We start from the raw sequence: 13,012 nt of genomic DNA, 5'->3' as shown, positions 1-13,012 counted from the left end.
ATGTCGCTAGCTACGCCATGCGTTGAGTGAGCCCTTTGCCAATGTGACCAGGTATGCCCTCTGATAAACACCTCAGGGGAAAACAACATGTAGAAGATCAACCGTGGCGGAAGAAAAATAAACTGGACTGAGCTGGAGCGAATTGGAAAGAGTCACCAATAACATGGGAAGATGGCGATGGTCGGTGGACGATCTATGTTCCAACGGGAACTCAAGGGTTTATGAAGAAAAATCGCTAATTTGCTTCAGGCATTGGGCTAAGTAATCAAAATAGTTGTCGACAATGCTACAATACTATCTCTCTAGCCTATCGAAGTCTTTAGAGCAAACAATAAATAACAAATTTGAAGACAATTTTAAATCTTTTCTACTTCCAGGATAGATAAATCCTTAGTTTAAGTCAGCATCTTAACAACAATGGGGAAAACGTGCTTCTTCTCCTTAAAGATGGTCTTCGCAATTCTTGTACGCGTGCTGATGATATGGAACGAACAGAACAGCACCTTCGCTTTACAAGGCAAGGACACAATTTTAAATCTCTATGTTAATTTTCTTCACAAACGTATGTCTGTAGGATTATTCAGAATTAAGGAGAAAATTAGTAAATCTAGTCAAATCCACAAAACATATACATTTAATGAGGGTTAAGGTCGCGGGGGAAACCTACAGCATGAATAAATTCATGAAGCGAAATCTTTGCTTGACCTGCATCTTTTAAAACGCGTATTTCTCGGCTGTTATGGGTGCGATTAAGGTCAAATTTTACAGAGACATAAAGAAGTGATGAAAAATTATGTATGTCATCTTTTATTTGGTAGATTGTACTTAACGGCGATGTAATAGCCACGTTAGTGTCAAATTGGGAAGAACATGATTTTGTGGCAGAGTTTGCGGAACGAGTAGGAGACAACACACTGTGATCTTGTCAAAAACTAATCAGTCAATATCTCTAGAATGTCATAACAGAAGCGGATTTTTTAATTTAAAATTTGCCAGCAAGTTATGGCGGTTTAAATGCGCAAATTTTAATTTAGTGCCTTCTACCTCTTTCTAAAAGCGCTCTTTTAAAATTCCGCCTCTGTTATGACACACTGCAATATCCATAGTTTACCTATCTGCAGTGGCGAGTCACGAAGGTCTGTATCCGCGCTGTATTCTCTGCCACAAAATTGTCGGAAAAGTCCAAACTTTGAGATTTCCGAAGGTGTCCCGACCAAAACACGATCAGTTTCCAAAGGAGAGATGTAATTATGGTAATTATATTCCACGCTTTTATGGTGAGAACAATGCGTTTTTATGAAGGACACGATTGTTTATGCCGAACATGAGTTGCAGAAACAAAAACAAATTGAATAAAAATTAGCTCATAGACTTCCTACGTACAATCTATATAAATGTATAACGCCAAGTGTTGTTTAAAATTGGTTTAAATATCAAAGAAACAGGAATTTATTTTTTTTTAAATCACGAGCTCGCAACCATATTTTTATCCAGTCATGAATATCTCGTAAAGTTGTCGATGTCAGTCGTTGTACTTCGTGCATACGCTTTAAATAAATGCATAATGATGAGCCTTAGGTGTCCCCCGCGACCTTAATTGAGAGGCAAATGGTGACAAAAACATGAAAAGGGTAAAAACCTAACTTAATGATTGTTATTGTATTACAAAGTGTTATTGGGTTTCTCAAGAAAGATTCAAGATATATTTTTTCCTCTAACAGGATGTGGTTCTGTGGTAAACAACTCGCTAAAAAGTCCTGGATATCCAAACAGTTACCCAAGTGATATGCACTGTGTTTATTCCATTCCTATCCCTCAAGGCAAGGTGTTAAACATTTCATTTGAAGATTTCGTCTTAGAGGTCGGTTTATTTGGCTGCAAGTAAGTTAAGACATAATTATCAATGATGATGAAAGTTTCTCTTTACTTAGTAGAAACCAGTCTTGTTCTATTGGAAATCCGCGAATCTGATTGGTTCTTTCATTGCTTTATATAAACAATAGAGTATTTTTGTCGAGGAGTTATCGAAGATTTGATTTTCTTAAACCAAATTTTAGCCAGAAAGTCTGTTATAATTAAGGCAGCAATTTTTGTGTCTGATTGAGCGATGGTTAAACCAGATATATGTTTTCAAGGGAGCTGATCTGAGTATCTAACAACGTAGTTCAGTGTCCAAAACAGTGAATTTGTCAATTAGATAAGCCCTCCAGATTTCCAAATTTAATCAAACAACTTTGTTAATAATTTTGACAAAATGCACGTGAAGATAAGAAAAGTTACGGTAGCCTTGCACCTCTGTTTTGTAAACTTTGCAGACAACTTGGCTTTTAAAAACCTTTTTACACTTTACAAAAAAATTCATTGTTAAAAATGCTGTGATAGGACTGGACACTCGTTTGAATTGTTACCATTATTGTAGCATTAACAAATTAAGAGTCTTAGAGTGCTTCCGCTGTTAGTCAGATTTGTCAGTCAGTCAATGTATGAACATTCACTGTAGTAGTATATTTGTAGGAATATCTTGGGGAAAAGGCCCATATCACTTTTAAAACTACCGAACAGTAGGCATCTCTGACTTATGGAAAGCGCCATAAGTATCGATTCATTATAAGTACTAGAAAGTGCTTGAAACCTTTACTAACCATTTTGGGCAATATATATCGCAGCTACAGATAAAGGTGTAGTTTATGCCTGAATTGTATGATACAGCGTCCTTATTTTCTCTACTAGCTACGACTACTTGAAGATCATGGATGGTAAAAACCACACGTTAGGTACATACTGTGGTGAGGAGAGTGATACAAAGATACTTTTTAATATTTTAACTCCAAAATCGTGCGTTCAAAGAATAACAAAGACAGAGAATGTCAAGGAATTACCGAAGTTCTAGCTCGATAGGCTGAAAATTGCAAAAGCCGGAATCACAATTTTGAAAACGATTTCTATTTGCTTTTACAGGTATTAACTTATTTATTTTTTTCTGCAGAAAATAATCCTTCTTGAATCCATGTCGACACGTAAACGCAACTATTGCAGAAATTTAATTTACTCCACATTTCCTTCAGTGAATTTCAATACAGTTTGGAGTTACGTGGGGTCCTCAGGTTTGTCTAATTGGTTGATAAATGACTTAATCGGTTCGACAATCCACCTTTGCTTACATCTTTATTAGCTATTTGCCAGCTTTAATTGCGCTCAGAAAAAAAGATATCAGAGCAGAGTGCATACACCGATTGACGAAGAAACTGTGAACGAACTCGCAAAAATCCTTAGCGGAGAAAGTTTACTTAAAATTTAAGCCGTAATATCATATGTGCAAGTTCTTCAAAACAACTTCCTTGACCGACAAGATTTAGGTATGTAGAATCACTTTTAGTTGGTCTGCTTAAACAAAAACTTAGTAGCCAGTCAACAATTTTGCTTAGAGATTTGTGTAGTGAGATTCAACATCGTGCTTAAAATTTCCCCTTCTTAACATCGAATATAAAAAATTTTAAAATTCTCATCTCAAAAACTATGCTAGTGGTTAATATATGTGCCACCAACATTTTTTGTTCTAAATTTTACTCTGTTGTTAGGCCTTGTAAGAATCTTCTAACAACCACCTTTTTCCAGACATATTTAAGTATCAATTTATATTTTTTGCTAGATTTATTTTTTTTCTTCTGATTTTACAGTGCAGATGGTGAAATTTTCTTGCGCAAACTCCGCGACAAAGAAATGCGATCAATGTAAAAATTTCTTCAAAATAATCTAAAAATAGACAAAAATAATACAGCAGAAAAACCCAGCTTAGGAGAATCAGTTTTAAATTAGCCCTTGAAAGGATTTAATTGTTGATGAGTGAAACCCCCTAGCTTGTTGTTTATGTTCTTTACCAGATCACCTTTTGTTAATTATGCCACGGAGTCAGCAAGCGTTTTAATTATTCGCTCGTATTTTACAATGTTGGAAGGGATCAGTGAAATGATGTGAAAATAAAATAGACAGAGCGAAGTTCAAAAGAGTCGATGTTAATAGATATTTTCCGCTAAGAATTCACAAGTTAGACTACTTGCGAAGGAAGCAACGACTTCAACAAACGGAATTTCTTTGAATTATCTGAGATCGCTTATACATTAAAAAGAGCAGAAAGTTAGTTTTCGACAACTGTAGGTAGTTGACTTTTAATTTAAGTTGACAACTATTTGTGCTCGATATAGCTTTTCAGCGAGTAACCTATGTTCCCGATGTAACCTTTGTTCCAACGAGAAATCAAAGGTATAAGGAGAAGAATCGCCACACCTACAATACCTTCTCCATAGCCTATCGAAGCAGAGAAACAAGAGCAAGCATTAAATAACAAATTTTAAAGAATTCTAAATCCTTTTTCACTTGCAGGATAGATACATCCTTCGTAAAAGTTACCGTATCTCCACAACAATGGGTAAAACATGCTTCTACTCCTTAAAGATGGCTTTCGCACTTTTTGTATGCATGCTGAACGAACAGAACAGCGTATTCGCTATACAAGGCAAGGATACTATTTTACATCTGTTATTATTTTTCTTTCCAAACGTATTATCTGTAGGAATATTCATGTAAAACTAAGAAGTTCTATCTAAAATGTTACCTTTTATCGTCAAGTAGACGAAAAGCTAATTTTAGGATATGTTAATTAGTTATTTAAAAGTCAAAGATTATTCAAACCCTTTGAAAATCTGTCTGAAGTAGTCTGGAAATCGAGAACCGGCCGCCGCCGTCTTGGAGTAAATAAGCAGCCTGGCAATGTTTATGTGACATCAAAGATCTCAACCGGAAGATTGCTACACATTGTTTTAACTCTCCTTGTTAATTGTGTAATTGCTTGTTTTTTAAACTGCCTGTTTCTCTTCAGACCAGGATTTCATAGATTTTTAAAAACTCTTTGAAAGCTGAATTTTTGGTGAATAACGTATCATTGAAAAAAGTAAATCCAGTCAAATTCACAAATTTGCGAAGCTAATGATGACAAAGAAACTAGGTAACTAGGAGTAACTAGGAGTTGCTGAAAGCAAGTTAAGTGCTGCGAAGTGAGTTATAAGAATATTAATTATAATAGTAGGAGCGGAACGGAAGGTCATAGGAATGTTTCGGATTTTCACATTTTCAGATGTGAAAGATTTAATCTTTAATTTCGTAGCGAGTGAATTGAGAAAAGGAAGCAATGTAACATAACAAAGCACGTGCAATTCGATCGCAAAGCCATCAGAAACACCAATTTATGACGTCAAAAAGCTCAAAGCTCGTTCCATTCTAGCGCGCGGTCATTATGAAAACGTTTTCATGGAGCCTTCGCAAATAATCTTCGTAGTTTTTGCTGTACATATTTTGCGCTCAAAGCACAGAAAGTATTTTTTTCCCTTAAATTAACTTTGTAATGGATAATTATGAAAGCGAATTATAAGAAGGCCTTGTAAATTCGTTATTCATCAGAGCTGGCGCATAAGGGACGAAAAGACCGTTTCCCCGGCACTATACTTGACCATCTTGCTCAAGAGAGGTTTCTTGGGAAGCATTTACAAAGTACTGAACAGAAGCGCAAGCGGCAGCGCTTTAAAATTTAACGTCTTGCTCTTTAACGAAAAGGACATCGCAAACGACAAATGCAGCTTCCACATTTTACATGCCGCTGATCATACGTACTGCATGTAATCAAAATCATCGCCAGTGAAAAAGTCAAATCGAGTGTGTCGCCTATATAAAGCGCCCAGGCCCCGCGCGGACAGTCAAAAATAGTTCTGCTGCTACGCTAAGGCTTCGCAGCAATGAACGTTTATTCCAGAATCGCTTTAAGATGTTGATCGCGACGTTTCGACTGCAATACTGCTAGTCTTCATCAGGCGATGAGGTCGATTGTTTACGCAAAATTGCATGTGAATGCGGAAAAGTATATATAGGGGAAACTGGGGGAGCGATGCAAGACAGGATAAAAGAACACGACAGAGACATAAGGCTTGCTCATACACAAACCTCCGCGGTTTCGGAGCACGTAATCGAAACGGGGCATATTCCTTTATGGAATCAAGTCAAGTTTATCGATCGTGACCCTCACTGATACACACGCAGGGTCAAAGAGGCTATCCAAATAAGACTTCATTCTAATAACATCAATAGAAGAAGCGGAATTGAAATTCCAGAAGCATGGATACCTACGATCAGAAAGCATAACAGCCGTTCAACTACAAAGCGGACCTCTGAGGGAACATTATCTGTTAGTCGGAATAATAACGAGGATCGAAATGCACCAATCACAACGAACCAACGTGCCTAAATAGCGACGCGTAAACAATCGTCCTAATCGCCTGATGAAGAATAGCAGTATTCCCGGCGTATCCAATCGAACGTTCGGAAATCGAACCCAATCGAACATAATCTTTCGATTGGGTTTGGTAATCGAACAAAATCGAACTCACAATAAAATTGGTTAATCGAACAAAATCGAACGTTCGATTACCGAACAGCCGACAATCGTACTCAATCGAACGTTCGATTACCGAACTCCTGTTTGTTTATATTGCGGACATTTTGTATGGTGCACCGTCTCCCTGATTAGTCCTGCGAGATTTTCTTATCAAGAAACGGATTCAGAACAAAATCGAATTGGATCGAGTTCGATTGTGTTCGATTGGTTCGAAAATCGAACTCGCAACAAAATAGATGTTTGATTTTGTTCGATTAACAAACCCAATCGAACGATTGGTGTTCGAATGGGTTCGATTGATTTTTGGTTCGATTTTGTTCGATTGGATACGCCGGGCAGTATTGCAGTCGAAACGTCGCGATCAACATCTCAAAGCGAATCTATCCTGAGACAAACGATATATTCACATCTTTAATGACAATGAATATTATGTTTTTTTACATAAAGTGTTTGAGAATAAAAATGAGCGATAAAAATACACAACGTTTCGATGTCATCTTGACATCATTTTCAAGTGACAAAGTTTCACTTGAAAATTAAGTCAAGATGACATCGAAACGTTTTTTATTTTTGTCGCTCATTTTTATTCTCAAATGTGTATCTAAATTTACTCTTATATAAAGTGTTATTGGTTTTAATTTTAAGTGAAATATTTTTCTTTAAACAGGATGTAGTTCTGTGGTAAACAACTCGCTACAAAGTCCTGGATATCCAGAAAATTACCCAAGTGATATGCACTGTGTTTATTCCATTCCTATCCCACAAGGCAAGGCGTTGAACATTTCATTTCACGATTTCGTCTTGGAGGACGGAGACCGTCATATATGCATGTAAGTTAGGACATAATTATCAAAATAATGCTGCTCTACCAATGTTTTATGTCAGTTTATCTGTTCGATTATTATAATTTTTCCTTATACTGAAATGAAGAGATGATCCTCGCATTTATGAATATAACTTAATCAGTTGCGAAAAGAAGGCCTAAAAAAACCAGGCTTGCCGGGAATCGAACCCTGACCTATGTGATACCGGTGCAGTGCTCTAACCAATGGAGCTAACAAGCCAACTGGGAGCTGGTCATTAAATTGGTTCGTAATATACCTGGGAAAGATGAAGATGAAATTATGAATATATGAAATCATTTATTTGAACTGCAGATGAAGAATAAATGAAGAAATGATCCTTCGCTCAACTGTGGTGGGCGGGAAAATTCAATTTTGTGATCCACCCTCAGTAACTTTTCATAATGATCATTTACGAGAATCATATATCCTCCGTTTTAACCATCAAAAAACTAACTTTAATTATTCGTCCTTATGCGTAATCGATGGTAGTGCGGCCATGTCGGGACAGAAGCGAGACTTCTAGCCAACGGGTTTTTGACCAATCAGAGCGTTATTTATAAACTGTTGTAGTAAACATGTGGAAAAATAACGCAGACAAGGCCTTTTTCAAAACCACCGGACTGGCTGGCCTGTTTTGACTAATGGAAAGTGCCCTAGTGTCGAATAATCAGGTTGTACGTGCTTGAAAGTGGTTGAGATCTTAACTTACCACTTAGGGCAATATCGCAGCTACCGAAAAAGGTGTAATTTATCTTTAAATTGTATAATATAACGTATTTTTTTTCTACTAGCTATGACTACTTGAAGATTACGGATGGTAAAAGCCACACGTTTGGTACATACTGTGGTGACGAAACTGGGGAGTCCATTGTTGTAACTGGAGATTACGTAGAGATCACATTTTATTCAGACGACATTGAACAACGAAAAGGATTTGTAATATATTTTACTGCTGTCCCAGTTGGTAAGTGGGATCAAAATGCAATATGGTGCTACTTGTACCTAATCGTACCTTTTTGGTACGCTTCGGCGGCATATCAGGCGAGTTTGGTCGAGCCATGGTTCGTATTTTGGCGAGACGTAGTCGAGCCAAAATACCCATGGCGAGACCAAACGAGCCTGATATGCCGCTGAAGCGTACCAAAAAAATACGATTAGGTATTTACCGTTCCAAAATTCAGAATTTATCGAAGAGTGGGACTTCCGACTCTATATTGTTTCAGTGTGAATGTTTCAGTACTCGTCGGCAAACATCGCGCGATTGGCAAGCGTGCTCAAGTTTAGTTTTGGCGGGAGAGTTTTTTCTCCTTTTACGACTGGTAAACACCAGCTAAATTTAAATTACGAGATTCTGCTTTATTGTTAAAACCTCTTTTCAATTCATTGTACGGTAACACTATTTTACTTCAAAGTGACCATGATATCGTGGCATATCAGGTCAGTGACTTGATATCGTAGAATATCAGGACAGTAGATCGCGCTTCTGATTGGCTACTTGCGAATTTCGGTACGGTCCTTTCAGTGTAACGTGCATAGCGGCTTTATATCGACATCCATCTTTCGCCGTGCTCAACAAACAATACGAATGGAAGTCCGCCGATTACAGCTCACTAGCATGCCTGAAGCAGTGCGGTAACAACCCCGAGAACTGGGAGTAGTTAGCCAATGACCACCCTTGCTGAAAAAGTGCTATCCATGCTGGTGTGGCGCGCAGTGAGCGGCAGAGGAGGGAGCACCACAAGAGACTCCTCTTGGCAAGAACGGAAAAACAGCGGGATGCCGGAGCGGTTCCGGCCTCAGCTGGGTTTAAATGCGCCTTCTGCCAAATATTTGCTCGTCTAGAATCGGACTGCACAGTCACCAGTGAACTCATGCTGACTAGCTTGAATTAACTTTTTTTAAATTTTAAGAAATCTGTCAGGGCTTCAGCTAACGTAGAAGAGAACTCGTCATCGAAGTAAACACGCTTCGTCTAAGCCATTATCAGACCGGAAGCTCCTTTGAAATACGACAGCCAATCAGTCCACACCGCTTCATTGAGTATTGTTTCTCGACCAATCAGAAGGAAGAAAAACCAGAATCCGTTTTTTTACATACGATACTTTTCCGTAGTGATAAGTAGGCAGGGAGGGCATGATCTCAGGTTATGTCCGAGTAGACATCTTACTCGTCACGAGGAATTGCCACCACTAGCATCACCTTCTGACCTGGTTTGCTAATTTTCATGAAACCAACAATGGTATGTATCGGTTTTGATTGACTTATTTAAAGCAGCACGTCGAAAGATGATGTCAAAAGATAGATATGCACGTAACACTTAAAGCTTGTGTAATCTCCCTCCATTATGTTTGCTCACAAGACTTGACGTTTCTAATAAGTATGACAACCTCGACTGGACCCGTCTTAAACTAGACTTACCAAAAATTGGAAATCTACTGTTGCTTTTAAGACCGTTTCAATTATAACGATTTTTTCCACTACAGTCAACTCTCGTTATAGCGGACACGCTCGGGGCGTCGTTTAGTGTCCGTTATAGCGAGAGTCCGTAATAGCGGGAGTCATTTCCAGTCAAACCTCTTTCGCCGGGGATCTGGATTTTGTCCGTAATAGCGAGTGTCCGCAATAGCGGGGTGTCCGCAAGGCGAGAGTTGACTGTATACATTTTTAGCCGTTATATTATTTTCGGTTTTTTAAAATCGATTTCCTAACCAGAATGTGTTTATATTTATCCAAGATGGTGGATTTTGACATTGATATGACGTCAAAACTGACACGTGACTTCCACTAACATTTACAATTTTTGGATATATAACAAAGTGTACCAGATTTATTCCCATGCTTAGATTACATATGGTACTTTCTGTCCCTCTCAGACCCAACATCCCTTAAAAGCGAAGGTAGAATAAAGAACATTAACTAAAGCACATTAGCGTAAGCCTTTGACTTTGCTCCGACCAAGGGCAAATGGATTACCTCGTTTTTAAAGTTTAATAAATTTAGTATTATTATATCCTGTTGTATACGAACATTACTGGGTAGCAACATGCGTGTTTGCATGTTGAAACTCTTTCCTAACTATTTTTTTATAGCTCTTCCCAAGGTAACATTAACATACCCTGTTGTTCGGACATTACCGGGTTACAAGCTGACCGTGTGTTCCGCCACTGGAACTCCTCCTGTTAACACAGCACTGACAAGGAACTTTACCACATTGGTAAACACAACAAACACTGATGTAACCATCCAATTATATGAGGAAGGTAACTATACATGCGTGGCTACTGGCAAGTATGGAGCGGATGTGAGAGAGTTCTCAGTCATTTTTAACGGTAAGGAATCGTGTCAGAAAGCATCTTAATTGACTTGTCTTATCCCTATGTGTCAAAACTGGATTATTTGGGGCAAACCATAAGTACTGGACATAAGACAAACCATACGGTACTAAGCCACGATGATTTACTTTTGATTTCCTTGCAAATGCTGTAACATGATATTTTTGTTTTTTCACGGAGACATCGATGGCAGTTGTTTTGCTTTCAATAAGAAAATTTCTTAAAACGCAAAAAAACAAATCAAATAGAAAAAATATCCCTTTCGAAAGGATTTTTTTAAAGCGCGGTACAGCAAGGATATTTGTTTCGTTGTTATGAGGAGTTTCGCGGGGAAAATGGTGCAAGTTTTTGCAAACTCAATTACGAAAGCGATGTAAAAGTCTCAAAATCTAATTTAATTTATTTGCTTCAGGAGTCTGCAGAAATCCTACACGCAATAAAATTTATTAACGTTCCTTTGAATATAACGTAGACTAATCAGTCCATGCGTTTGGAGCAAAGTACCTTGCTCTAGAAAGAATAATACCACAAGGAGAGCAAAGGGTTTTCTGAAACAAATATAAACCTTTGAAGTCTATGAAAGTAAAGTAGATATGTTCCACGTTTTACCTGAGGCGTACGGTCAGGCGCTCCTCACCCATACCCCTTAACATGGCATAATCAAATAATTGATATTAATCAATAAACTCATTATTAAAGATTGCGCGTTATGGCGGGGCACCCGACAGTCCCAAGAAAACCATCACAATAGTGCATTCTTACGAGCTGGATAAATAACTCAAAAACGCGAAACTTCTTGCCTTAATTCTTGTTAAAAACCTACTGCTACTGCTACCACTAGCACTACCGCCACCGCCACCGCCACCGCCACCGCCACCGCCACCGCCACCGCCACCGCCACCGCCACCGCCACCGCCACCGCCACCGCCACCGCCACCGCCACCGCCACCGCCACCGCCACCGCCACTGCCACTGCCACTGCTAGAACTGTTACAGTAACTGGTTTCACAATACTATTTTGCCATTCTCCAAATAAAGTATCAATATTTTACTGGAATTTAAATTTGCTTTTTTGATCTTTTTTTTCTCAGATTGTGGACCCCGATGTTCCTATGGATGGACTTTTTTTGATAGAAGAAACTTTCTTTTCTGCAGCAATTTAACATCATCTCTCGTTATTAGTTGCGCGCCAACAGCAACAGGACGGATGTTAGATTTTACCATTTTATAATTTCTAGGGGGCATCTGGTGTAGCTTATATTGTATCCCAACTCAATTACAGTGGAACGCTTTCTTGCAGCTACCTCGTTACTACGGTCACTTTTTGTGTCCTAGTAAAACGTCCATACATTTTCTTATCTAAAATAAAACCTCGTTAATTCCAACCTGTATAATTATTTATAATCATTTATAATTGAAGGCCACATTAATCAAATACCTATTTTTCAACCCAATTATGTTCATTTTTTCATAATATTGTATATGTGCTGATTGAGCGTTACTGCTTCGTCACTTGATGTAGACCCCGGGAGTAGAACAGCCATGAAATTTGACTTTACTCCTTCAATACGGCCAAATTAACATGGCCCGATAGTGGCCTAATTATCTCGGTTCCACTTTTTTAGATGTAATGTAAAATGCCAATAAATAAGAAAGGGAAGAAGAAATTAAATCAAAATAAATCCAATATTTATTAAACATAAGCTAGATAATGTCCCTCACAAGGAAGTCATTATCTCCTTTCAGGAAGATATCTTCAAGCAACTTGTCACGAATCCCATTTGTACCTCTTTCCAATCTTATAAATCTGTGGCATTTGTAAGTTTAATTAAGTTTAAAGTTTATTTTCTGCATATGCTATTTTCGTCAAGATTTTTTTCGTTCGCTCTGCCACCGAATATAATTTATTAGCAATTTGACACAAACTGCACCACTCGTGTAAATTTGTACATATGTAATTTATCGCTCGACCGCTATGTTTATTTTCTCACACTGCACACAATAAACACAGTTAGTTTTTTTTCCGCGACCGGTTTTGATGCACAATTCCACCGGCAATGTCATAAAACAATTGGTTCATGCTTTTATCTGTGTACTATCGAGTTATACGCACTTGGGAAGTTTGAAGAGAACTTAGGAAGCTAGAGTTACCCTCGGCTATCGCCTCGAGAAACTCTCACGCTTATTTCATGCTTTCCAATCTTCCCGCGTGCTCCATAACTCGATGGAGCACGCTAAAGCATGGACCAATTGTTAATTAGGGCGGGGGATGTGATGGTTCACGGGGCGTGAACTCTTCAAAAACTTTGGTGGGGGAGTGTAGCATGTTTCTCAAGACCCTCTTCCTTTTCCAGACCATAAATATTGCCACTTTAGAAATATGCATTTTCCAG

The 13,012-nt window shown here is 38.3% G+C and overlaps 1 protein-coding gene across 1 annotated transcript; it reads left to right on the top strand.

Annotated features, from left to right (window-relative positions):
- Nucleotides 1-447: 447 nt before the first annotated feature.
- On the top strand, nucleotides 448-12,315 carry LOC144657984 (bone morphogenetic protein 1 homolog). The gene is made up of 7 exons (XM_078518317.1): nucleotides 448-562; nucleotides 1,722-1,881; nucleotides 2,731-2,786; nucleotides 7,110-7,272; nucleotides 8,079-8,251; nucleotides 10,377-10,616; nucleotides 11,711-12,315. Exons 1-7 carry the CDS (start codon nucleotides 448-450, stop codon nucleotides 11,848-11,850), a joined length of 1,047 nt encoding a protein of 348 aa, XP_078374443.1. The 3' UTR covers nucleotides 11,851-12,315.
- The last annotated feature ends 697 nt before the right edge of the window (nucleotides 12,316-13,012 follow it).

The sequence above is a fragment of the Oculina patagonica genome, chromosome 6 (assembly GCF_052425735.1).
Source record: "Oculina patagonica isolate OP01 chromosome 6, crgOcupat, whole genome shotgun sequence".
Classification (NCBI taxonomy): domain Eukaryota; kingdom Metazoa; phylum Cnidaria; class Anthozoa; order Scleractinia; family Oculinidae; genus Oculina; species Oculina patagonica.
This window is presented reverse-complemented; position numbering and strand designations above follow the sequence as displayed.